Source organism: Mesocricetus auratus, unplaced genomic scaffold (assembly GCF_017639785.1).
Source record: "Mesocricetus auratus isolate SY011 unplaced genomic scaffold, BCM_Maur_2.0 Super-Scaffold_100013, whole genome shotgun sequence".
In the NCBI taxonomy this organism is placed as follows: domain Eukaryota; kingdom Metazoa; phylum Chordata; class Mammalia; order Rodentia; family Cricetidae; genus Mesocricetus; species Mesocricetus auratus.
The window spans coordinates 5,395,080-5,421,486 of NW_024429196.1; the positions used below are offsets into that span (position 1 = coordinate 5,395,080).

Below are 26,407 nucleotides of genomic sequence, written 5' to 3' on the forward strand. Positions count from 1 at the left end.
TTTAAAACTGTTTTCTGAGACAATGTTTCCCTATCATGCCAGGTTGACCTGCAGCTCACCATCCTCCTGCATCTGCTTCCCAAGTATTTCAACTACAGGTGCACACCACTCAAGGGGCCAAGTAAGATGCCATCACCAGGTCCCCTGTGGCCTAGGAGGAGCACACTGTATGCTGACACCACCACTTCTGCCTGCTTCCTTTATTCTAGGTTCAAAGCGCTGAATAGGGCTTCCTGACAGGGCCAGGCTGTGCAGCAGCTTTTGACTAGGTACATTCAGGTCCTGGGTTGCCAGGTGCACTAGCGCAATGGCCCAAACCTATGCTGTGTCCTACCTGCCCTGGTACCCACTGGCATCACAGTCAGCCTGTCCAAGACCATAAGCTCTATACTTGGCCTCCCTGGAAAGACAAATGGGGCATAGATGGTGGAGGGAGGCACCTATTTCTCCCACTATACAGATAAGTCTAAGCTTTGAGAACTACCCTAGAAGGAAGACCAACATGAGATCCTGCCCCAGCTATAGGCTTATTGCAGTCTCCACTGGGTCCTAGTGCCCAGCTCACAAGCATCTCCATTAACACAGGCCCATGTGTGTTCAGTAAAGGACCCATGGTACTCACATCAGTGGCTGTTGTCATTAATGCTGCTAAAAAATATCTAAAGGACCTAACAGTTCCAGTGTCACTAGCAACAGGGAGGGTAGCCCTGGCTTTATGAACCCAGCAGTTTCCATAGTTGCTACAGAGCCCAGTGTGGGCTGAGCCCCTGCCTGTGGCCTCACTCCTCACAGATGAGCTCCTGCAGTCAGTGGTGACTGCAGTTCAAATCAGCTTCCAAAACCCCCTCCGGTGACAGTCATGTCCCTTTCTTTCTTGGAAGGGCACATGGGCTCAGAGTGGTTGAAAACTGTGCCCAGGCTAACTCAGCACGAACAGGATGTTTTGCTCATGCCTGGCGCATGGAGCATCAGCTGACACCAGCATTCTGAAAACTGTCCCTCCCAAAGGCAGACTCCTGTGTCTGAACCACCAGATTTATTTCCATTTTTATTAGGCAATAAACAAAGAAATAAACAAGAGATGAAGAGGGGAACTAATATGCTTTTCTTTGGAAATAACTGGAGAGAATCACGTTGTTACTGCTTTCGGTGCACGGGTTGGAGCTGCACCTGGAGAGATATTTAATATCACAGCATGTAAAGTCAATGAAGAATTAAACTCCATCCACAGCCCCAAACATATCTATAAACCCCGACGGGAGCAAATTCCACTAATCCTTGACACAATCATTTAGAATTTACTCAAATCACATGCACAACTGCAACAGGAAATGGACAGAACCCTTGAGCATACATAAGACACTGTGGACTGTTCACTGTGCACGGCCCAGCAGGCACTGGGCTATCCTCGTCTCACAAGCATTTTATGGAAAGCAGCTGTCCAGCTCTCTTGGACAGAGGGTACAAGGCCCATGGACAAGGAGGTAGCAAAACTGGCCAGGAGTGACCAGCAGGCAGAGTTGGACCTGGTCAGCTGCTGCTTCCGGTCCTGCTGCTCTGCACGCAGGTCACAATATCCGTCAAGAGGCTATTTCTGTTCTCCTTGGTGACCTGTGGGAAGAGGCAAGAGAGCAAGCTTAGAGAGCAGAGGACTTCCCTCCAGTGCTTCCAGCCAATGCTTCCTCGAGAGCAGGGAATGCAGAGAGAAGCCAGCTCTTCGGGATCACCAGTCCCATGTGGAGCACGTGACTGAAGTGCTGCGTGGCACCGGCTGGAAATGGGAGAGAGCAAGGAGGAGCTTGGACTGGACCTGAGCTCTAGAGAGCAGCACACTGCAGCAGCTGCCCACAGCTCCAAGTTACTCCAAATGACACCTACCCGTCTTGCCATGACCCTGGGGAATCTGAGTGCTGCAAGGAGCCTCTGACCTCAGCTTTTTGCTCCTCTGAGAGAGGAAGGGGAGCCAGAGAAGACAGTGGGGTGCAGCACAGTCTCACATAGTCCTCCTGGCCTGGTGTGTGCGGCAGATAAGGACCCTGAGGTTATGAGCTCACAGACCATGATGGGAAGGACATAAAGACGACCACGAAGTATAAAAGGTCCTGTGGGGAAGACTCCTGAAGAGCAGTGCAGGCTGGGCGGGGCTGCAGACAGGAGTCCAAGGGAGGAAAGCCTGGGCAGAATCTGGTCAGGTGGTGGACAGTGTGCAGACAGGCAGCAGTGACAAGAATCAAAGAGAGCAGGAGTGTGCCCAGACGCTTCAGTGAACATGTGGGTATGAACAGAAGTTTCTGTCCACGGTAGGTTTCATCACATCCCCAAAAGTTCATGTGTCAGAAATCTCATCTCCAGCAATTCCATGCATTAAAGGTATTTAAAGAGGCTTTGAAAGCGTGTCCTGAGGGCAGGGCCCATATGATGGCAGTGGTGGCTTTTCTTTCTGTCTATTTATCTATCTATCTATCTATCTATCTATCTATCTATCTATCTATCTTTGCAACAGGGCCTTATGCATCCCAGGCTGGGCCCGAACCCTACATAGTTGAAGGTGAACTTGACCGTCCGACCCTTCTGCCTCCACTCTTGAGTGCTGGGATTACAGGCATTGCTACAACAGCTGGTTATGAGGGTGCTGTGGATGGTACACAAGGTGTTGTGCATGCTGAGCACGAGCTCAAGAGTCACATCACCAGCCCAGCATTAGTAGTTTTGTAAAAGGGAGACCTGAGCAGGCACACTTGCCGTATCTCAGCATGCGATGTCTTCTGCCACGCTATCATGCAGCAAGGCCAGCAGCAGCTAGGTGGGGAGGGGACTGGACATCACCATTTACAGGGCATGTCGATGAGTCTTAGAGGAAAAGGGGTGCCGCCACGGCTTTGACTTCTGTGTGTGTTATGTGTGTAAACTGCCTTGCTGAAATGCAGTTCCAATGTCATGAAAGTTCACCCTCTAAGGATTACAAGTGAACATTTTATCACAGACAGGGCTCCCATTCACAGCCACCGCCTCCCTTCCTGCCCACCACTAGCAATCACCACTCTATTTCCTGTCTCAATGCACTTGCCTCTTCTGGACAGTCTATAAATGGAATCGTGGAGCCTGTGACTTTCTGTGAGTGGCTTCTTTCACTAGACACAATACAGCATTCATCTAGACCTCAGACTATGGCTGTGCTTTATTCCTTTGTGTTACTGAGTAACACCACACTAGATGGCTAGAGCACACATCACACATCGGCTCAGCTGCTGGTGGATGGCTGGGTCCCTCCCATTCTGTAAGGTATTGTGAACAATGCTGCTGTGGGCATTCATTCAAGTGTCTTCAGGTCTTCCGTGTGAATGCCTGGAGTGCACTTGCTGGTATAGTGACTAACATACGACTCCTTGAGAAACCAGAGTGCTTTCCAGGACAGCTCAGTTCCTTCTCACCAATAGGGTAGGGAGGCTGAGGTTTCCCCAAGCCTTCCCATCATTCTCCTCTAACTACAGCAGGAAAGGCCTCCTAGTGGGTGTGGTGTGGTGCCTCGTGGTCACCATGCTTGTGGGGTACATGTCTTCTCTGTGCTTACTGTGGCTTCCTCATGCTCCTTGGAGAAACAGCTTTTCAAACCTTTTGCCCATTCTTTAACAGGTTTATTTTATTTTATTATTGAGATAACTCCAAAGTCAAGGCCCAGACTTGAGTAACTAATTTTCCCATAAGCACATATCTTTCAGCTGGGGTCGGGGTTAGAACTCTGACACTGAGTATGCGGCTTGCATGGCTCTGGTTCCATGGCTCCTCCCTGGACAGATCTTCCCAACCAACACTCCAAACCCTGCCTTGACTACTCCACTGCTGGCAGATGGCAGAAGAGGAAGACATTGGGAGCAAGGATGTGACCACAGGGTAGGAGTTCCCCAAGGGCTGGCTTACTCACACTGAACACCTTCACATCATGCCTGTTCCTGATCTCCTCCACCAGGGCCAGTGGCTTCCCTTTGGGGACTGGGATGGTGCCAAGGACAACAGTGCCCGGCGTGGACAGCGTCTGGCGGACTGCCTGGATGAAAGGCTGACTGAACAGCTCCATCTTCCCAATCTCATCAATGATGCACACGCTGTGCCCGGGGCCATGGCTGGGACCTGTCTGTGGACAGAAGGCACAGTCACTGGGACACCATAGCTTTGTGATCTCGACCCAGGGGGTCCCACCCTGACTAACTACCCACCAGTGTCCATGGCAAGGCTATGCCCTACACACCAGAGGACTGTCTCCACATGCACAAGACACAGGTCTGTCTGCAAGACTCATATGAAAGTCTCCTTGTGACTGGACCTCCCTGCCTGAGTTTCTCACAAAATGTGCTTTCTTCTAGAATGCCCCAGTGGTAACCGGGCTTCCTACTTCCACTCTAGAAAAGGTTGAAAACAGTGAAAGATGGAGAGTATAAAGCTATAAAGGAAATAGGACAGCCCTGCTGGGGCCTCACAAACCAAGCCCCTCTTCTCAATTCTGTCCTATTAACTCTGATGGGAAGGGGGTGACAGCTGCAGGCAGGTGGCTGTGCATTCCAATCCAGTCTAAAAGTTGACAAAAAGTCACGAAGTGAGGTGGAAAGGAGTCTGGTTCAAAGCAAAAGTTGTCCGAATATTGATAACTAACATGCTGACCAAGCAATGAACTATCTCAAACCTTCTAAGAAGAATTCAGTGGGTGTGGGAGGGGTGAGACAGGGTAATGGAGGGTAAAAACAACCAAAATGCAGTGTACACATGAGAGAATTTTTATTTATTTGTTTTTGTTTTTTGAGACAGGGTTTCTCTATACAACAGTCCTAGCTGTCCTAGAATTCAATTTGTAGACCAGACCTGCCTGGAACTCAGAGATACACCTGCCTCTGCTCCCAAGTTCTGGGATTAAAGGCATGCACCACCACTGCCCAACACATGCATGAAATTTTATTGCCAAATAAAAATAGTGTAAATAGAGCTATAAAGACAAAAATGGAAGTTATTCAGAGATAACCACTGCTGCTCTGGTACACGTCTATTGTTTTATAAATGGATATAATCACATCTGTATTTTTATAAGAAGAACTGGCAGGTGATATAAACATGGATGTATATGCCAAAATTAAACTGTGTAAACTGTGTGTGTGTGTGTGTGTGTGTGTGTGCGCGCGTGCGTGTCTTAGTTAGGTTTTCTATTGCTGCAACGAAACACCATGACCAACAAACCAGTTGAGGAGGAAAGGGTTTATTTGGCTTACACTTTCAGCACTACTTTTCACCACTAAAGGAAGTCAGGACAGGAACTCAAACCAGGTAGGAACCTGCAGGCAAGAGCTGATGCAGAAGCTATGGAGGGGGCTGCTTACTGGCTTGCTTCCCATAGGCTTGTTCAGCACACCTTGTTAAAGAACCCAAGACCACCACAGTCCAGGGATGGCGCTACCCACAATGGGCTGCCCCCGCCCCACATTAGAAGCAAGCTGCAGGGCTGAGAAGGGGAAGCCGTGGCGGACACTGCCTCCACCAGCAGGATGAGGAGGTGTGGGGTCAGACGCTACCTAATGCAATCTTTGTCTTCAAAACTGAGTGCCAAACTGGGAGAAAGAAAACGGTTACCAGCAGTCTGTGATTTAAAAAGTAGCTGGTCACACAGAATGAGGGTGTCAGAAGGTTCCGGATTTACAACCAACCACAAACACTGTACCTGCAGAGGCCCTAGCAGCTGCCCACTTCCGTGGGAATGACTTGGTGAACCTCAGGGGACTGGTGTAGGAGCATGGGCTTTGCACCCACGTGTGTGTACTTTCATGCAGGGCCATGTGCACTTACCACCAGCCACATGGACTCAGGTAAGCACACTGTACACATGTTCTTTCCCAGAACCTCTCCTTGTCTGATTTGACGGCTTTCAAAGTTGTCAGTGTTCCAAATAATTCTATTTGTCTCTTACATGTCCGCTTCTGGGAAGGTGTTTGCTGTATTCCACCATCCCAGGGATGGGGGTGGGGCTGGGGCTGGGGGGATGTGCTGTCCATGCTTTGGGAAGGGTTGGGTCAGTTCCTGTTCGATCAGCTACTTTTTAGAATCACAGCTTGAGAGGGTATTCAGAAGAGCTTAAAAAAGAAACATCATTGTGCCCCAACTGCTGTTTTCACATATGTATTCAAACAGGTCAATGGAGGCTTGCCCTGTAGACCTAACCCAGATTCTAAGCTCCCGAGTCACGGCCCACAGCACCAGGATGAGTTTGAAGATGGCAACATCAGGCCGCTCTCATTCCTAGGTCCTCCCTGTGCAACTCAGAGCTGTGGGTGCCTCTTGGCTACATGGCAGTCACTGTGTGTCTGGCATCTGGGTGGCTCCCATCTCCCCAGAAGACGACATACGCAGGGTCACTCCCAAGGGCTGCATCATACCCTGATTCACTGTATCACAACTGTCCTGCACCTGGCTTCGGCTAGTGTGCCAGCTGACTTCAGCCACAAGAAAATCTCCTAAGAGAAAAGATGTTGCTGAGCTCCAGAACCTGCTGGCCCGGGGTCCCAGGAGCTGTGGACAGCCCATCAACTCTGGTGACAGTCCACCACTTGGCCTTCTAGAAAGATGAAACAGATCCAGGGCAACAGAACACTTTTCCCAGTCTAAAAAGAGGGTGTTGTAATTGTTGTTGTTCCTTGTTTTCATCTTTTTAAGTAGTACCTTTAAGAACACAAAGAAGCCTTGCCCCTGACTACCTGCTGGGGGAGGGGCTGACCCTCCCCCTTATCAGCTGCTGCACTCAGGAAATTGGGGCCCTGTGCTCATCTCCCGGGCAGCACAGCAAAGCTGACCCTGCTGTCAGGGTTAGGGCATGGAGGAGCTGGCCCTGAGGGCATGAGAGTGGGAGAGCTGGCCATGTGGTGAGGAAAAGATGTCCTGTGGCAGGTGACGGAGCGGACCCTGTCCCCTACAGCTGCAGCACGTGGGAAATCGGGCCCTGCACCTCACCTGGGCAGCACAGCAGAGCTGACCCTGGTGACATTGACAGGGGTGTGAGAACCCCTGCTTGGGCCCCGGGTGGTGGTGGCTCACACCTTTAATCCCAGCACTCCGGAGGCAGAGGCAGGCTGATCTCTGTGAGTTTGAGACAAGTCTGGTCTACAAGAGCTAGTTCCAGGGCAGCCTCCAAAGCCAAAGAAAAACCCTGTCTGGAAAAACCAAAAAAGAAAAGAAAAGAACCTGTGCTTGGAAGATCTAGCCCTGCCCTTCATCAGTCACATGGTGGTGTGGGCGAGTGAGAAAGACTGCCCATTCTCGCCATCTACGGCAGTTGGGAGAGCCTGTTCTGGTATTAAAGAGCAGGAGAGCTGTCCCTGCCCCTGCACCTCACCTGAGCAGCAGAGTACAACTGGCCCTGCTGGTGTAGTTGTTGGTTAGCTGAACCCAAGGGCATGAAAGCAGAACTGGCCCCGCCTCTTGGTCACAGCTGTAAAGGGTAAACTAGCTGGGGCAATGCTGGAGGGTTCACCCTGGTGGGGAGAACTGGTGGACTACCCAAGCCCAGAACCAGGGTTATGATTTGGCTCACCCCAACGTCCACCCCATCTATGATCTGCTGGGACACGTAAATGTACTGGTTCTGTAGACCCAAAGCTGCAGGATTTCCACAACACAGGGCAACAGCAGGATATCCCAAGAGGGGTCCCAGTGAGGGTCCAGCATCAATAGTGTAGCAGAAACCAGACCAATGACTCTTTGCAATGAACACTTGCAAGTAAAGATATATGGAACAAAAGAATATACTGTGTGATACACTATGTCATATTACAGCCTCCATGACAAGATCTTTCTTTTTTTTTTCTTCTTCTTCTTCTTTTCTTAAATTTTATTTTTCTCAGTGAGTTTGAGGCCAGCCTGGTCTACAAAGCAAACTCCAGGACAAGTTCCAAAGCTACACAGAGAAACCCTGTCTCAAAAAACTTATTTTATTTTATTTTTGTGGAGAGGTTGCAAGGGCAGAGGGCAGGTATGAAGGGATAGGGAGATGAGTATGAATGGGATTTAGACGTATGATGTGAAAGACACAATGAATAAATAAAAAGAAAATTAAAAAAGAATACAAAGAAGCATTTTTGTTTGTTTGTCCTGGAACTCACTATATAGACCAGGCTGGCCTCCAATTTATAGAGATCTACCTGCCTTTGCCTCCCAAGTGCTGGGATTAAAGGCATGCCTAGATTTCTAATGTAATAAAAATATGGAACCAAGAGTGAAATAATTAAAGAGGCTCTCCCCTTACTGAATTGCTTGCCTAACAAGTATTCCTCCTGGTAGCGTGTGATTTGACTTTAGCATCACACACAGTCTGGCTTCTGAGCATATCTACTGCAGGTTCTGGACATCGGGAAGGAATTGGGTGGCACTAGACATTAGGGAGCAGAAGTGCAGCCTGTCCTCCCATGAGCCACACATGCTAGGACAGGAAGCACACAGACAATGACAACAGCAGCCAGGGAGCCAGCCAGGGCCGTGGGCCTTAGAACTACAGTGTTCCAATCAGTGTTGTGCTGTCTACACCAGGCAGGGCTGACCAGGAAAGGGTGTGTCAGCTGGGCCCTTCCTTACTCGGAAGCTGCTCCAACATACACAACACAGCTGACACCCAGAGCTTAGGCAGGCAAGCACTGAGGCTCTGCCTAGTGTTCCTGGGGGCTCAGGTATATTACAGGACCAAACAGGAAGTAGGTGGTACCCAAGGTATCTTCCAGAATAGGAGAGCTATCCTAGGACCAAGACAGCTTATACCATCTGACAGCCAAAGGGGTAAAGAATACTGTACACATAATCCAAGCCCTTGGGATCAGCCTGGACACTGGGCCTGTGAACTCCATGGCAGATTCATGTCTCCACATTGTCCCCCAACTCCCTGGCAAAAAGATCAAAATGTGATCTATGGTCCCTTCCCAGTACGGCTGCCTACCATGTCCTCCATCTCCTCAGCTCATCAGTAAGCAACACTGGGACTTGAGCAGAACTCCTGTGCTCTGTCCCCTGCTGTTTTAACAGGAGACATGAGCATCTGTACAGATGTCCTTCACTGACGGCACAGTATGAGCTGAGGTCATCTCACTTGACTGACCCCCCCCCCCATGTCTGTACACTCCCTCCTGGCATGAGGCATGAGCTGTGTCTAAGAAGTCCCTCTCACCATGGAACAGCTACTGTCCTGCCCAAGCAGAGCAGCGCTGCGGTTCCTTGGGAATCACAGAGGCCAGGGCCATACATAAAGATGGCTTACATTGTCACAAGGAATGTACACTGTGGGTGTGGCGGACGTCACCATCCTCACATCACTGCAGAGGGTGTGAGTGTACAGCTTTCTGATCAGGGAGGCCTAACCACAGAACACAGGGCCCTGAGCAGCCACAGGGAGCGACTCTGCACACACAGAACTGGGGCCAGAACCTAGCAGGCTCTGATTCCTGTCATGTCGGATGCACACACTGTCAAATGGTCTCTAAAAGTTGCACAAACCTGGGGGGGGGGGAATGAATCAATATTTCAACTTTTGATAAAAATTTGAGGTCTTTGATGCCTGACACCCTTCTCTTGATAGCCTGGGGGGCAGATAATTGGTTTTTGCTACGGGGAAGGAGTGATGACCCGTTTTCTAACTGACAAGGCGAATGGACACAAAGACAAGATCAGATCTGGTGGGGGGGGGCATCAAGGCATTAGGAGCTCAGCCCTGCACCACACGGTAACTTTGTGCTAATCGCTGCTACTAAGGTGGAGAAAGGATTGATGGGTAAATCTGCTTGCCAGCTGGGGCCTGAGAGAAGATTATTTTAATCCTCAGAAGGCGAAGTAAAGTTTAGAGAAAGTAGAACTGTTAGGGAAAGTCTGACAAGAAGGCCACAGCCACAATGAGTGCCTCCCTGCTCAGGCCCAGCAGTGCCAAAGGGACCATAAAGATGCGGTCAGCAGGTGCTGGGGGGGGACTGAGAAGTCAACCTGGAGCATAGGTTCTAGTCCCTCTTCCGATGGAATCCCTGCAGGAATGTTCTCACTGACAGCCTTTTAAAGACTTTTAAACACATTTGTGTTCACACCAGATGGTACTCGGTTTCCATGACTTACCCTGTGACACAGGGGTAATGAGACAGAAAGCCAAAATGTAGAAGCAAAAAGCAAAATGCCATAGCCCTGAGCAGCCCCCAATCTCTCTCACCCAACCTTCACCTCAGGTCCTTTCCCAGGAAGCCATCACTGCTGGAGGTGGTATGACTTTTCTTGGGGAGATATAAACCAACGTCTACAAAGACCAAATAGGGCATCAGTCACAGACCAAAGGAATTACTCAACCCAAGTCCAGTTTGGTGGTCTGAATTTACGGTCATAATTATTACAGAAACATGGGTGACTGTAAAACTATGAGAGGTTTTTTTCCCATTTTTTCCATTAAAAACAAGAGGCAAATTGTTGACTTGGTCAGTAAGCACATATGAACTCTTGCATAAGCCTGAAGCCAGATATCAAGCATTGGGCACACCATCTCCTCCCAGGATTCTACTTGCCTGAGCAAAAATCAATCCTTTATATGGATCCAATACCCAGAGCCAGACTCTTCACCAGAATGTCACTGGACACTTCTCACTGCTATCTGGATATGAGAGGGAGGCATAGGTCCCCAGGGAAATAAGATGCATCTTTCTCTGCCTGCTCCCAGCTGCTAGCAACGGAGCAGCCTCCACAGCCCAGCCCAGGGGAAATGAGGAAAGGAGGAGGAAGGAGGCAGAGGGGACCTCAGTGGGATCTGAGGAGCAGCAGCTCCACATTAGGAGGGACTACAGGACCTCAGGCCTCCTAAGATGGAGGCTGCCCTTGATGGGCAGTGACCAAATCCTCAGTAGTTTAGACTCCACCTAAGTGGTGGACAGCACATGTCAGTAAGCTCTGTGTGCCACAGAGAAGGACACAGAGCAGTATAGAGTGTCCATGGGGCCCTCAGCACTAATTCAAGCAAGCTCTGTGCATCAGAGCACAGGGACATAGATCTGCATTAGAGCCTTCCTAACATGAACTATTTTATACATGTGACAGCTCAGAGTAACAGCAAAGCAGAGTGCCTATCCTTAGCAAGGCTCAATGGCTGGAAGACTTTCTCAGCTGTGAGACACAACCTGATCACAGGAAAAGCCAGAAAATCCCACAATGCACAGAAGTCAATGAGCTTTCGAGACAGAAACTGCATACTCACATTTCTTAGGACCGGTAGTGCCAGCTGCTCAAAAGAAGCCAGGTCCACCACATACTGCCCCACTCGGCACTCGGGCTTTCCGGGAGGATGCTGTGAGCTGAAAGAAAAGATACTGATGTGGATTCCCCACTGACTTCTAGGGTTGGGCTGCTCTGCTGAGCCACTGGCTCTCTGCACACCCATACAAAGGGGGGAAGTGTGTAAGCTTGGGACCACTGGGATTTCTCTCCTGAAACCAAGGCCTCAGTGAATGTTAGCATGGTTTCTGCTGAAGTCAGTTCTGCAGTGTAACAGTGACGTCCCTGCAACTCCAGACTGAGCCCACACACCACAGCACAAGAGCTGAGCCTGCCTCGGTCTGAGCCTGATGGTGCAGGTCTATCTTCATCCCAACTAATCAGGAGGTTGAGACAGGAGGATAAAAAATTTAAGAGCTTCTTGGGCAAGAGTTGAGTTCAATGTCAGCTCCGGCAACGTGGGCTTTCTTAAAATGAAAAGTAAACAGGGGGTATTATGCATGGTAGCATTCACCTTTAATCCCAGCACTAGGAGGCAAAGAGAGGTGGGTCTCTGTGAGTTTCCAGCCAGTTGGGGCTTTATAGCAAGAGACTGTATCAAAACAAAACAAATTAAGCTTAAAATCAAGCAGAGGGCTTAGTGATAGAGGCTTGCCTAACATGGGAAAGCCATGGCTGTAATTTTAAGTACATCTAACAAATTAATAATCACCTAAAAAGTATATAAAAGTGGCATAGATACAGTGTGAAGAATCATACCAGGTATGCATGTGATTCGTGGCCAATGTTTTAAATGAAACATGACTTTTTTTACCCTCATTGTTCACAGGATGGTCTGTTTTCTTTCTCCAAGAAATTTTTGAAGGTACAAGATGGACAGGGTCACCTGGTTATTCCTGAGTCCAATCAGACTCTCAGCCCATTGATGGGCAGAACAACACAAATGAGCCCCACAGCCTTTGGGGGAGTCAGTGGTAGAGAAATCACAGTAAGAAAGAGGCTCCCAGAATGGTGGGATGGCTCAGTGAGCAAGAACACTTGCTGCATAAACAAGAGGGCCCAAGTTCAAATCCTCAGCACCAATGTAAAAAGCTGGACATGGAGATACGCATACTTGTAGGCCCAGTACTGTAGGGGGAGAGGCAGGAGACTTCTGGGGCTTGCTGGTCCCATGTGATCTCCAGGTTCAGTGAGAGACCCTGTCTCGAGGAACTAAGGCAGAGTGACAGAGCAGGACACCAGATGTCCTCCAGTAGCCTCTGCGCAGACACATGCTCAACGTGCATGCCCACCCACACAGAGAAGAGATGCTCCCAAGGGCTGGATAGGACAAAATGGGCAAAACCTGAAGAAACAAAACACCAGTACCCGACTCTGGACAGAGGTCCCCGAGCACCAGACAGGGTGACGACATCAAATCCTATCCTCCTCCCGCCTTGCCTGACTTCCTGGGTGTAAAATCCATCTACAGGCACCCCAGAGGACTGCAGGACCTCACTGGCTTTCTGGATCAAGGTTGTTTTGCCAACTCCTGAAAACGACAAAGAAAGGACACAGGTCAGGAAGTTTACCTTGCCAAGCCCGCCCAGCCGGCCAGAGCAATCACTAGGAGCAGAGCAGGCTGCAAATGGGCTTTACGACTATTAACTGAGCTGCCATACTGATTACTCCAGGTGTGAGGAATTTTCATTCCCAATGGAGACAAGCACAGCGGTGACAGAGTGGCATGAAGTTTATATCTAACACAGTCCCGGGATGCATCTGGAACCCAGCTTCTTTTCCTCCTAGATCAGCAGTTTTCAACCTGTGGGTCATGACCCCTCTGGGGGTCGAATGGCCCTTTCGTGGGAGTTACCTAAGACCATCAGAAAACACAGATACTTACAGCACAATCTGTAACAGCAGAAAAATTACAGTTATAAAGTAGCAATGAAATAATTTTATAGCTGGGGGTCACCACATGAGGAATTGTTTTAAAGGATCACAGCATTGGGAAGGCTGAGAACCACTGTTCTAGATTTACACTCTGTTCTCATTTAAATTTAAAGCATTCCCCCACCCACTCATGCGTCTGATGATATGTGGGAGGAGGTTATTAAGCCAGGAAGCCAGGCTGATAAAGGTGGGTCGGTGATGACCAGGGGGTTGCAGCCCTCTGGGTTCCCAGCCCAGGCCCTCTGCTTCCTGTCTAGTGACATATGAAACAGCAGCTCCACCTGCTTCCACTGCCACGGACCAAGCCTTAGTTGTCATGTTGGGCTGTATCCCCCAAAACCATGAGCCCAAAGCTATGCTTTTGTCACGTGACTAACTGACACACCCTCTTCACTTCACCTGGGGACTGACCTGGCTATACCTGGATAGAGGGCACTGGGAATCAAAAGTTTAGCCTTCAAGAGATGCAGACCTACCCTTTCTAGTGTAAATGTAACTCAGTTCACACTCACGTTCTAAATTACACAAACAGCTCAGACGAGGTCATTTCTGGGCTTCACAGACTTGCCCTGAGATTTCCTCTGTGAAAGCCACCTTTACCAGGGCCCAGAGAAATCAAGCTTTTCCCCCAAATCTCTGACATCAGTGGCTCCAGGGCTCTAAGCAGTCCTTCCTCTTGACCCCCAAATCAGAGGCCAGGAGACTCTTAATCTCCACTCCACTCCTAGGCCTTTTCCCTTGCAGCCTGGCTGCCACTGAGAAACTCCAGGGTGTTTACTGTGTGGTAGACTGAATAAGAAATGCCACCCCCATGTTGTCTCAGGCATTTTGACACTTGGCTGTCCAGTTGGTGGCACTGTTTTGGGTATTTAGAAAGCATAGCCTTGCTGGAGGAGGTATGTTACTAGGAGCAGGGCTTTGAGTCTAAAAAGCCTCACCTCTCAGCTTCCCATTCCAACCACTATGCTGCTTCTTGCTGCCACACTCCCTGCTGTGAGAGACTCTTAATCTCTCTGGTACCATACGTGCAAATAAATCCTTTCTTCTACAAGTTACCTTAGTCGAGGTACTTTATCACAGTTACAAAAGAAAATAACTAATACATACTCAAAACAATTGATTCTTAATCCTATCTTACACATCTCTCCACCACATCCACACTGAAACAATGCCCTGTGTGTGGGCAGCACTCAGTGGTACCAACCACACAGAACAAAGATCAGCTTCTAACCTCTGCTGCCTAGGAGATCAAGGAGATCTGCTTCGTGCTGACCCTGTGGGCCAGCCCCTCCTTTCCTGAAGGGCCACTTCTGTACACCCACCCCAGCCTCTGCTGCTCGGGGACCAGACAAGACTGTGTGGAACTGGATACTCGCTATGGGCATCTCCATAGCAACAAAAAACAATGAAAATCACCTAAATGTTGACCACAGAGAGAATATTAGCTGTGGCATCCAGCACACAACAGTGCAAAACTAACAGGATTATATTACACAGCCATTAAAAGGGATACTGCTTATTTACATAGGAAAAGGACTGAAGTATACAAAAATGATGCACAGTTAAAATCAGGTTGATTGATAAAAGAAATACACAGTATAACCCTCATGGGTTTTTAGCAACGTATGTATGTGTCCACAGAAGACATGGTCTGGAACAACACAGAACAAAGGCCCCACACTTAGTTCTACATGGTGGAGTTTCCTGGGGCTGTCACTTTCTTCAAACCTCATTTTTGTCCTTACACTAAGTAGGCCACATTTCTATTATAAGGGGAGGAAAAGTATATTTATGGAACAACAAGATGGCTTAATGGGCAAAGGTATTTGTCACCAAGTCCGACGACCTAAGTTCCATCCCTGAGACCCACATGGTGAAAGGAGAGAACCAACTCCCGAAAGCTGTCCTTTTGACCTCCATACCCACACATGCACTCACACAAATAATGTAAAGTTTAGTGTGTTTCTATTTTCAAAGAGACAACACACAGCAGCCCCACAGTTCTGGATCCCAGAGGTCATCACTTACTTCATAGGGACGTGAATGGTTACAAATAGCAGCTCTAGTGTAAGGTCGGCTTAGGTTGAGTGGGCTCTGGTGACCAGAGAGCCCGCTCTGAGAAGTGGGGACAAAGGGGGATTTCTTATGTAAGTCTCGTTACCTTGCTGCTGGAGGTCTGAAGGTATGGACAGGGACTTGGGAAGCCAAACCCGTTGGGATAGCTAGTGGTAAGCAAACAATCAGACAGTAAAGTGTGTACAAAAGCAAGAGAGCTCCTGAGAACACAGGAGAGGGGCCTGCAGCGCAAGGGGCGGAGCACTACCAACTTGGGAGACCGTGTGGTGCTTGCAGGTTCAGGATGCCCAGGACACCCTAGTATGGAAGTACGCGCGGGGGAAGGTGGGGGTGGGGGAGCATGTGGTCCCGGGTCACTAAATCTCTGATGAACACAGATACGGACAAAGGCTCCAGGTGAACACCACAACAGTTGGGGACCCAACTGCACCCCGATTTCAAACTCTGGGCGTACTGTGCAAGGCTGGAGCGTCTCCTACCACTGTCCTCTGCTCCTCTCCAAAACCTCTTACTGCTCAAAGTCTACAAAGCACACACACCTCGGCCTCCGTGGCTTAAGACCAGGGTGAGGGATCTGAGACCGGAGAAACCGCAACGCGGTCTTCCCTGCCTTTCTTCCCGCCGGGCTGCAATGCACCAAGCCAGACCGCAACTGCAGCCAAAGCCGGAGACCGGGACCGAGGTCCAGGCCGCGCCCCCTCCCGACCAAGTCTGGCAGGCCCTGGGTCACCTGGAGGCCCGGTGAGGAACACATGCCGCGCCATGGGCATAAGGGTAGAGGTGCAGTGCAGTAGGGGTCAGCCAGGGAGGCCAGGCTCCGCCCCTTACGCTGGAGGTCACGCCCCTGCCGTCCCGGAAAATACAACGTAACCGCGCATGCGCCGCCCCCCCACGCACACACACAGAGCGCACGCGCATTCCTCCCTGTTCCAGGTTCTAGATCGTGGTGTCTGTTTCTAAGATCTGGAGACAGGTCCCTAGGGTTCCCTGTGCTCATGTGTAACAGACTCACGTGGGGTGCCTGCAAAGATGCGTTCATGGGAACATCAGGTACCTTGCCATTGCTGCTTCAGGTATCCTGAATTCTGGTCCCTGATACCCTCACCCCAGACTCCAAGTAAGCGCCTGTGTAACAATAGGGGCCATAGAAACCCTCCTTGAAAAGCGGACCTTGCTGGGATTTGAACTCCTTGTACAGTGTTCACATTGCTGTAGAGCAGTCAGCTGGGGAAAAGTTAACCTTGCTTTATCCTGGCCTTCACCTCCTGAGATGAGTATCTGACCCAAGGTAGCAGGAGTCTAGTTTAAAGGTCTGATTTGGTTGTGGGCTTTTTGTTTGTTTGTTTGTTTGTTTCAACCTGTAAATAGAGTGAGTGTCCAGTGAGCTGACTTGACAGGCAGAAAGAGGCTGGAGAAAGCAAACATAATAACAAAAGGGGGCTTCTCTTTGCAGGCTTCTTTCCGTCCGTGGTAAACATGACTGTGTTGATTAAGCTGGCTAGGCTCCTCTGCTTTGGGGGAAACTAGCGCAAAGCTAGTTTTCAAAGCTCAGTTTAATGGTCACACTTAGCATCAGTGACTGCCTCCATTCGGGCCTGCCAGGGACTAGCAACGCAGCTTGGCCTCAAACAGTGGCCTCCTCTAGACTGCTTGACGTGAGTAAATGGCATTCGTCCTGAACACCAGAGCCCGTTTCCAGGAAGCTTTCAAGCTCACCTACACGGCTGCCCGCTGATGCAGGCCGACTTCCTATCCCCAGCCACGCACAGGAAGCCCATCATCTGCTTCATACCTCCATACCCCTGTCTGCCAACCCTCAGCCATCTACAGGCTCTCCCTGTAAAAAAGGAAGGGGTCAGTCATTACCTCACTTAGCCACAAAACTCATTCCCACCAGCAAATGAAGTGGCAGTGGCTTTGTGCCAAATACCTGTAGACCTTTTCAAAAAGCAATTTCCGGGAGTCCTCACCTTAATTGGCTTGTGTGTGTAAAACTTGAGTGTGCTCTCACAAGAATGCACACACACACACACACACACACACACACACCCCTTTTGGACTCCCTTCAGCAGGCAATATATGCCAATCTAACAGAGCAGTTTCCTGTTTAAAAATAATTCACCTAAAAAGATTGGCAGGCTACACCTGCCACTGTCATCTCACACCATTTATAACCCTGTATTGCTATAACGGTATATTACTTATTATCCCAATGGGTACCCTGCCTTCCGCATCTTGCACCTGCATGCAAACTGGAGTTGGCAAACAGCTGATGTAAGCAAAGTAAACCCATAGGAGAATCTAACACAGAAAGAAAACATGTATACAATCCTAATGTTTAAATATCAACCCTCTAACATTTTCCATCACTGACAAGCAGTCTAGAATTGTAAGGCCCACTGGGAGCTGTTGTTTTGTTTTCTCACCTGAGTTCAGTAGCTCAAAGACACAGAATCAGATATTTAAAAATCAATATCTCAGGAAACAAAGAAAATTTCTACATAGATGTGGTCAGTCTTGAGTATTCGCCCTCTCATTCTCGTTTCCTCTTTTAGGACAGGATCTTTCTGTAGCCTGGGCTAGCCTCAAACTTGGGCTTGTCCTGCCTTGACTTCCTGAATGTGGGATTATAGGCATTCACCACCAAATCTAGCTAGGTGTGTGTGAGTGTGTGTGTGTGTTATATTGTATTTCACTATATGATAACTCATTGAACAATCACTTCATACAGTTTCCACCAATAACAACATAGTTTAAATGCTTTATATGTTTTAAGAAATTAGGGAAAGGGTCACAGAAAAGTACCATGCTGAATACAAATTTGGTTATCTTCTTTCCATGTGTGTGTGTGTGTGTGTGTATGTGTGTGTGTGTGTGTGTGTGTGTGTGAGAGAGAGAGAGAGAGAGAGAGAGAGAGAGAGAGCATATGTGTAATCATATGTGTAGAAGCCACAGGACAACTTCTGGTGTTCCTCAGGAACTACCTACCTTGCTTTTGAGACAAAGTCTCTTACTAGCCTGAAGCTTGCCAAATAGACTAGACTGACTGGCCAGTACCCCAAGGATCCAAGGATTGTCCTGTTTCTGCCTCCCCAGACTCCAGATGACAAGTGCACACCACTGCATCTGCCTTCCTTAATGTGGGTGCTGATGGGCTGAACTCTGATCCTTGTGAATGCAAGACAGCTGAGCATTTCCCACGGCCTTTTGTGTTTCCCTATTTAGGATGTTATGGATTGAACCTGCCCCATCCCCAAAGGATGTGTGTGAACACTCCGCCACACATAATGTATAAGAGCTAGAGCTGGAGGGAGGTGATGAGTTAGGGCGAGTGGAGACCTCATTAATGCAGTCAGGGGGTATGTAAAGTCCACCAGGATGCTGGTCCCTGGTGCAGTCTGACTTCCTATCTCCAGTCATTCACAGGAATCCCCACCCAACACAAAAAGTTCCAAAGTGCCCAAGTCCCCACCATGTGAACAGAAAAGATCCACACTGGAGCACCCTGATCTTAGACTCCCTGCCTCCAGAACTGTGGGAAATGCACATTTTTGTGCATGCTGTGGTGAGGAACTGTCTCCTTGTTACAATAGACTGGGCTGAAGAGTCCTGAATGAGAGGTAATTCCAGCTGCTTCTTCCTGCCTCTCCTGAAGCCCCCTCCTGCTAATAGCACACAGTCAAGTTCTCTGAAGCAGGGGGTGAGACCCTCAGGTTCTGGAAGACACAGCTAGTTTGTTTTGTTATCTCCTTTTGCTGAAGACTTTTTGGTCCCTTGTTTTCAGCAAACCACTAGGAACTAAGGGAACTCTCTCCAGCCTCCCTCCCAGAAAGTGGGAAGCAAACAGAGGTCTTCTTAGGGAAGAGGGAGAGGGAGGCCTGGAACCAGAGCTTCTGTGGCTTCCCTGTGTTAGGAAGGACTGTGTCTGGTTCCGGTGCCTAGTCAACCCCCTTGGCTCACTGTGGTTTGTAAGGTAGTGATGCTTGCGGCCGGTATCTGCCCCTGCTGAATGGGAGTCAGAGTGCCTGCAGGGAGTGTATGCTGGCAGCTGATACACAGAGACTGGCTGAGATGTTTCTCCTGCATCCCCCTTCCTCCCCTCCTTCCTTCCCTCTGCCTGCATGCCTTCCTGTCTCCCTTTACTCCTCCTCTTCCTCCTGCCTTTCCTATTTCCCCCCCTCTCCCTCTCTTTCCCGTCCTTTCTCCTTTCCTTCTCTCCCCTCTTCCTTCTCTTTTCTATCTCCACAACTCCCTTCACTTTCTTCCTCCCTCCCCCATTTTCCTAAGATGTTATGATGGTCAGGATCTGGTGTATATTTGAAATAGATCCTGCCTTGTAAGAAACACACACACACACACACACACACACACACACACACACACGCACGCACGCACGCATGCACGCACCCACGCACGCACCCTTTTATACCCAATGTTCAAATTTTGAAGAAAATTACAAATACTTAGGAGTCACAGTGCTTTTCCATTAAAAAGTAAGATGCCTTTATTGGTGTTGTGTGGAGAAGCTTCTTTGCCACCTCTTCAGGTCAGGCCCCCTGCTTTATTGACTAAACTCTGCTGGTGAGGGAGCTGCCATTACATTCCAACCACGGGCCTTAGATGTGCTCTCACGCATCTAACCAGCAGTAATCACTAGCATTCAAATGGAGCTGTGGGCAGGCTCTGTTCAAAGAGCTTTGTAATGATATCAACCCACAAACTTTACTCCGTTCACAGAGAAACCATGGCACAGAGAGGGTTCGGGCTTACCCAGGGCTGCATCACCCGCCCAGGTACACCTATCCACGTAGATACGTAGACACCTCTCGTGAAAATGTTCCCGAACCCCTCTGTATCAATTTCTTTCTCATTGCATCAACAAAATATCTGACCAAAGCAGCACGAAGCGGGGAGGGTTGGAGGCGGGGAGGGTTGGAGGCAGGGCTCACAGTTCAAGATGGGGAAGGCAAGGTGACAGGTGCCGGAGGCAGCTGCAGTCAGGAAGTAGAGAGAAATGAATGCTGCTACTCGGCTCGCTCGCTCGCTCGCTCTTGCTTTTTACGCAGTCTGAGGTCCCAACCTGTGGGACAGTGCTGTGCCCAGGTAAGGGAGGCCCTCCTATCTCACTAACCTACGCTAGAAACTCCCTCACGTACATTGCCAGAGGCTTTTTTCCATAGCGCTTCTGAATCTCATCAAGTTGACAGTCAAGATCACCACACTGCCCTCAGTTGAAAACGTATTCAGTGTACAAGTTACAGACTGCAGAGGCTTAGCAACTTCGTGTGCTGAGGGAGGGGTGTTCACTCCAGTGAGGGTGAGGCCCGCACTCGTGGCCGGTAGAGTATCAGATGCAGATTACTATCCTGCGACAAGCTCACAGGCTAAAATGTGCACGCTTGATTTCAAATGAGGATTGCTTTGACACCACAATGAAGTGGGAGATCCTAAGTTCAAACTCTTAAGTCAGGGGCCCTCTGTTATATGTATGTGCCCATGTATAATGATTGCATAGACAGACAGACAGACAGACAGACAGACAGGCAGGCAGGCAGGCAGGCAGGCAGGCAGGCAGGCAGGCAGGCAGGCAGACAGACAGACAGAGAAACAAACCTGACTCCACTCAAGCATCAGGGACCTGTCTTTTCTCACCCTCTGCACAGTATTTCTGCTCACTGATGTGGTCCTGAAAATAGATCAGGGACGTCATCCCAAAGCTTCAAGAGAGTCATGAGGTCCACAGACACAGCCTATGGCTTTCTCTTCCGTCACATAGGAAGGCCAAACTCATAGTAGGAAGAGGCAGATATAAAAGAGAGGAGCAGGGTCCTCAGTAGTCACTCTCAGGATTAGTCTCCAGCCACATTGAGGAGAGCACAGCAGTCTGAGGGAATCTGAGGAGCAGTGACATCGGGAGCAGTCTAAGAATCACCTCTTTGGTCTGAGCTGAGGTAGAGGTAAGAGCTAGTGGTTGACTGCCTTGCTTTTCTGATCTTCAGCTTGGAGGTTAAATAAATCATAAATAGTATATCATCACAATAGCAGCACTCATCACAGCTGTGAGAACAGACATTACCCAGACACACTCTGACTGGTTTCATTTTGTCCTCCAGAACATTCTAGAATCACTCTCACTATCCTGCAGGTCCCAGTGAACATGCTGACTCTAGTGACCATGCAGGTACACTGTGATAGCCCACCACTAGCACCCAGTGTGAGATCGTGGGTCCTGAAAGGGACCTAGCCACTGCTGAGTTGGAGCCGAGGCAGTCACACCAGCTTCCTTTCACAGCAGGAAGGGTCTATCTGTTTTGTTTTGTTTTTTCCATGTAAGTGTTTATTCAAGGTCATTGTCTAATCCCCTGAATCATCCACGATGGAATCATCTTTCTTTAATGTGGTCAGGCCCTGTTGTTCCCAGAATCATCTGCAAGGTGTAGCACAAGAAAAAGGAGACAAGCTTGTCCCCGTGGGAAGCACCGCTGACTCCTGTCTCCTGGCCTCCTGCCACTCCCAGGTGAGGTTATCCTGTCAGTCAGGTTGAGCTGCCCAACCAAGTGTCAAGCAGTCTGATGATGACTGTGACAGGAGACCTTCAGAAGTCATTCATGTTCTTTCATTGTCTCCTCTGTCTTCCTAGTGAGGTGAAATGCAGCGGTTCCTCCCCTGGGTCCAGTGTCATTGTCCCTTAAAAGCTGTGGCTGTCTGAGACGCTCTGAAATGGGACGGACTTGTGTGTGTGAGTGTGGATGAGTACATGGAGGTCCAAGGCCTACCTCAGCTGCCACTCTCAGATGCTAGCCACACTGGTTTTTGAGACAAAGTCTCTCACTGGCTTAGAATTTGCCAAGTAGGCTAGGCCGGCCAGTGAGCTCTAGATCTGTCTGTGCCCACCTCCCCAGCGCTGGCATCACAATTCATGCCACCACACCCCCTTTCTAAAAACCGAATTCCCGTTCTTATGTTTACAAGGTGAGCACCTCACTTGAGACCCTTGCTTGCTCGGTGTCTTGGCTGAATAGTTGCTTGCGGGCCAATGAAGCTGCAGATTCTGGGCTCTTGATTTCCGTCACCCCAATGTGATACAGACTTCAGAGGCAGGGGTAGGTGGGGCCCGTCCCTTTCTACAGCCCCTCACTTTGGTTCCTAAAGAGGCCCCAAGGTAAGGGAAGAGCAGTAGGAAGTGCTGTTAGGAAGGGGCTCATGCCCGGTGCTCAGTGCCTCACAAAAGCTTGTGTTTACAGATCTGGGGCAGACGACTGTTGGACTTCCCTGCTCCTGAGCCCAGCAAGACAGTGAGCAGACCTCCACCTGTGAGCAGGGGAGCTAGGCTGGTCCTGGATTCCCTGGGCTCAGGCTTGGTATGGAAATGACACAGAAATGTTCCAACATGTCCACATGACCACAGCCTTCTCTACCTCTGGGTCTCTACGGTGCTTTTACTTAGTGTTCAAAGACCCAATCTCCAGTCATCTTCTAGTATTTCTTCACTGCCACCTGCCCCACCCCTTAGCGCACTTCACTTAAGGTAGCTGCAATTGGATAATCAGACAGTTTAGTTTCTTTGCTAACCCTCTCCTCTGCCAGAATGAAGACCCCTGAGAGGAATGAGCCAGGCTTAGCCCTGCAACCCCAGGGTCAAGAGTCAAGTAGTGCTAGACAAATGCATTTTTAGAACTGATGGCTGAATTTTAAGAGGAAAGCATCGGCACCAAGCCTCCTGTTTGTGGTGGAGATCTTTTGGAAGAATCTCAAACACAACACAACCCTCCCCAGTGAATGTAGCTTGTCACCTCACTTGTTCATGGATGGTGGAAGTTAATACTCTGGGTGGAGGGGGGTGAGATGCACATGACAGGGTCCTTCTCATTCAGCGAACGTGATGCAACTAGTTAGTGATGTACATAACAATCCAGAGAGAAGAATATTGCACACAATATTTGTGCCTGTCAGGATGACTGCTATCCAAAGAGCAAGCAGCCAGACAGCAGGAAATGTGCAGTAGCAGGGTACATGGGGAGACTGGGTCTGTCTAGGGCAAGGGCTGGCTGCACAGGAGCCAACACCTCCTGTACTGGTGCAATGTGAAAGGACTTCAACGCTTCGTTTTTCTTTCAGTTTCTTTGTTAGAGTATCAGCGGAGCTGAAGGCTGTGCTACATACCTGTAATCCCAGGTCCTTGAGAGTCAGAGCAAGAGAATTCTCAAGTTTGAGGCTAGCCTGGCCAATGTAGCAAGACCCTGCCTCAAAAGGGGGTGGGTGAAGGAAAGTGATGGAGTGAGGGGGAAGGAGAGGGAAAGGAAAGGAAGTTCTAATTTCCTTTCTGTTGTTGTGATAAAACCTCTGGCCAAAAGCAACTTGGGGGATAAAGGGTTTATTTCAGTTTATAATTCTACATCATAATCCATCATACGAAGAATAAGGGCAGAAACTCAAGGCAGGAACTCCGAGGCAGGCCAACGTGTTACTCCATACAGCATTGCCTCCAAACAGGGAAGTCTCAGCTACCTCTCCAGCCCCATGGCTGCCTACATGCCACCATGCTTCCTGCTATGATGACAATGGACTAACCCTGAATGTAAGCCAGGCCCAGTTAGATGTTTTATAGGGGTTGCTGTGTCCATGGCGTCTCTTCACAGCAATAGAAACCCCAAGCCACTGTGCTTTGTCACCCTCTAGGTTCCTGGTAGTTGCACTATGGAATCTCCACAGCGCTGCATTGCCCTGTGCCCTGTATTTATTGTGAGCTACTGGCAGTCACCAAGAGAGTCCATCCCGTAGCCTCCAGGGCCACCTAGAGTCTACTGCCCTTCCTGGGTGTGTGAAAAGCAAGAGGTGCGGGTTAGTCTACTGCAGTGGCACTTTCCTCCACCCTCTCCTTCTCTTCCTTCTCCTCTGCCTCCTCGTCTTCCCCATAGAGCACAAGGCTTCCACTTCCCTTCCTGAGTCCTGCTGTCTGCTCTGGCACACATTCTTTAGCTTTTCACAACACTGTAAAACAGTGTCATTAACATTGGACTTTCATCTCAGCTAAACAGCATCTTCACCCTTCCTGTGTGTGGGAAATTATCCACCTTGTGTCTTTATATGAGACAGGCTTCACCTCCTTCTGTGCCAAGTCACGATTCTGGCCAGAGCAGAAACAGAGGAACCAAGTTCCTTATAATTGCTGAGTCACCAAATCTCACTCCTCCAGTCGGCCTGACCTTGGGGCGCAGAAAGTTAGTCTCAGGATCACTGAATCTATTTGCTACCTGAAAAAACAAACAACAACAAAACAGACTAAAAGGAATAGCCCAGGACATCTCACATACCATGGGATTATAATAGCATTAAAATAAAATTAAAGGAAAACACCTGCATAAAAATAATTGGGAAAAAGTAATCTGAAATGTTAAGAGTGACAGGATAAATGATGGAAGTTATTTATATTTCAACACTATCATTTTATATTTAGTGTTTTCCAAATTATCAGTAATATTTTTGAAAATATACAAGTCCACTGCCACACACTAAGCACGCTAGGCCGTGGGATTCAGGCACAGCAAGGAATAGAGACGCTCCTGAAAGTGTGCCACAGTAGGCCAGTTTGGACACGTAACTTGACTGGATTTCATTGCCGTGTGTGAGGAGAAGCTCTCTGCTGGAACTTAATGTTCTGTGCTGTCTTGGGGTTCATTACAGCCTGGCTTAGTGGTCCCCTCAAAGTGGCCACGGTAGACCTGTGTGGCCCAGCTACACACACCCTTTAAAGGAGCTCTTAGCACTGAGCTGGGGAAGCCAATGGTGCTCGGGTATCTGTGACGCCCAGAGGCTGAGGGGGGAGGGGTCTTCTGTGATGAACACCCCAGCATATGCAGACCCTAGGCACCCTAGGCAGGACTGTCATCCTAGGAATGCTCTTCACTTTGGGACTTAGGGTAGGGAGCAGGGGTAGCTTCCCTGCCTAGACTGCCCACAGCTGTTGATACCAACTCTGTAGGTGGGGCCGGCTCTCCTACCAGGGTATCCAGGAAGTATTTGGTGACACTCGTACAAGCACTGAATTGGATAGAAACCACTGCTGCCCGGGTATGGTCCAGCTGGGCATGAGGAGCCAGGACACTTGCTCCTCCTACATTGGAATGAAGCCAGACACCAGCCACTGTGGGAACTCCATGAGCAAGGCCTGAAAGTGGGGAGACGCCGGAGAAAAGAGGCCGAGAGTCCCACATGCTTGCTGCCTGTGGAGCTGGGTCGGGACGGTCGCCAGCTCAGCGCCTCGGCCTGCCAGAGTTGTTGAAAAGACGAAGATAAACAATGTATATATCATGTGAAATGCGTGGGGTGTAGTCTGTAGTCTACCTCCAGGGCCGAGTTCTTGCCCCGTCACCCCTTCTCTTCCTCTTCCCAATAGCGACAAGCATCTACTCAATTCCGTTCTAGCAGCTCTGCTTGGACAGGCTAGGCTGAGGCAAGAGGAGGAGTTGACTCATGACAAAATTCAAGGAGAATCACTGTTAGCACAGGGCAGGCATCACCCCAACCTGGCATACCTGAGAGAGGTGTTCCCTTCAGCACGGCCGTCTGAGCTCCCCCCATACCTGGCTGTGACTCATCAGGCTGAGTACCCCACGTACAGCTCACCCCGGCTCGTCCAAATGGGGCTTCGGTGCCCCACCCCCGCAAACCTGTGCCATCAGTGAATACTGTTGGTGAGGTTCTTCCTGTCACCCTTCCACCCTGCTGCGATTGTCACCCGTCCTCACTCAGACTCAGGGCTCCCACTTGATTTTGACATCTCAGGACCACAGTCCCAGGGAATCCAGGAGTGTGGTTCTGTGTCAACACTCACTACCACTTCCAGACTTCAGGTCACATGAGTACACCCTGTGTGAAAGGTTTCTGTACCCCAATATTAATTAATGAGTGAAACACTCCTGAATGGTCTCCAGGCCCCCAGAGGAGACAGGGAGAAGGAACTTGAAAACCACATGGCCTTTCTGTAAGAGGCCCTTAAATACCCTGTAGGCACAGTCTTGAGCATCTCTGGGGGAGGAGCCTTCATTTGGAGGGCTTCCCAAGACTGGGCAGGATTTGAAGTGAGGGACCCGCATCCCTCCCCCCCCCAGGCAGACATCCACCCAAACACTGTGTCCAAGAA

The 26,407-nt window shown here is 49.5% G+C and overlaps 1 protein-coding gene and 1 long non-coding RNA gene across 7 annotated transcripts; one reads left to right on the forward strand and one right to left on the reverse strand.

The window, feature by feature from the left end:
• Positions 1-1,035: 1,035 nt before the first annotated feature.
• On the reverse strand, positions 1,036-16,130 carry Ntpcr (nucleoside-triphosphatase, cancer-related). Of its 6 annotated transcripts, none has more exons than XR_005880655.1 (6): positions 15,995-16,130; positions 12,622-12,784; positions 11,237-11,333; positions 3,923-4,128; positions 1,527-1,611; positions 1,036-1,170 (listed from the first exon to the last, which is right to left on the reverse strand). XR_005880655.1 is itself a non-coding variant. In XM_021230632.2 (6 exons), the coding sequence occupies exons 1-5, from the start codon at positions 16,032-16,034 to the stop codon at positions 1,531-1,533; spliced, it is 591 nt and encodes a 196-aa protein (XP_021086291.1). In that variant the 5' UTR covers positions 16,035-16,130; the 3' UTR covers positions 1,036-1,170; positions 1,527-1,530. The 6 variants fall into 6 exon arrangements, 5 of the variants coding, with proteins under 5 accessions (XP_021086291.1, XP_040611238.1, XP_005064556.2 ...); XM_021230632.2 differs by having other exon boundaries at positions 3,923-4,132; XM_040755304.1 differs by lacking the exon at positions 3,923-4,128.
• Positions 16,131-16,203: 73 nt separating this feature from the next.
• Positions 16,204-22,695, forward strand: LOC121143451. The gene is made up of 3 exons (XR_005880632.1): positions 16,204-16,314; positions 21,670-21,781; positions 22,509-22,695. It is a non-coding gene; the product is annotated as an uncharacterized LOC121143451 (long non-coding RNA).
• The last annotated feature ends 3,712 nt before the right edge of the window (positions 22,696-26,407 follow it).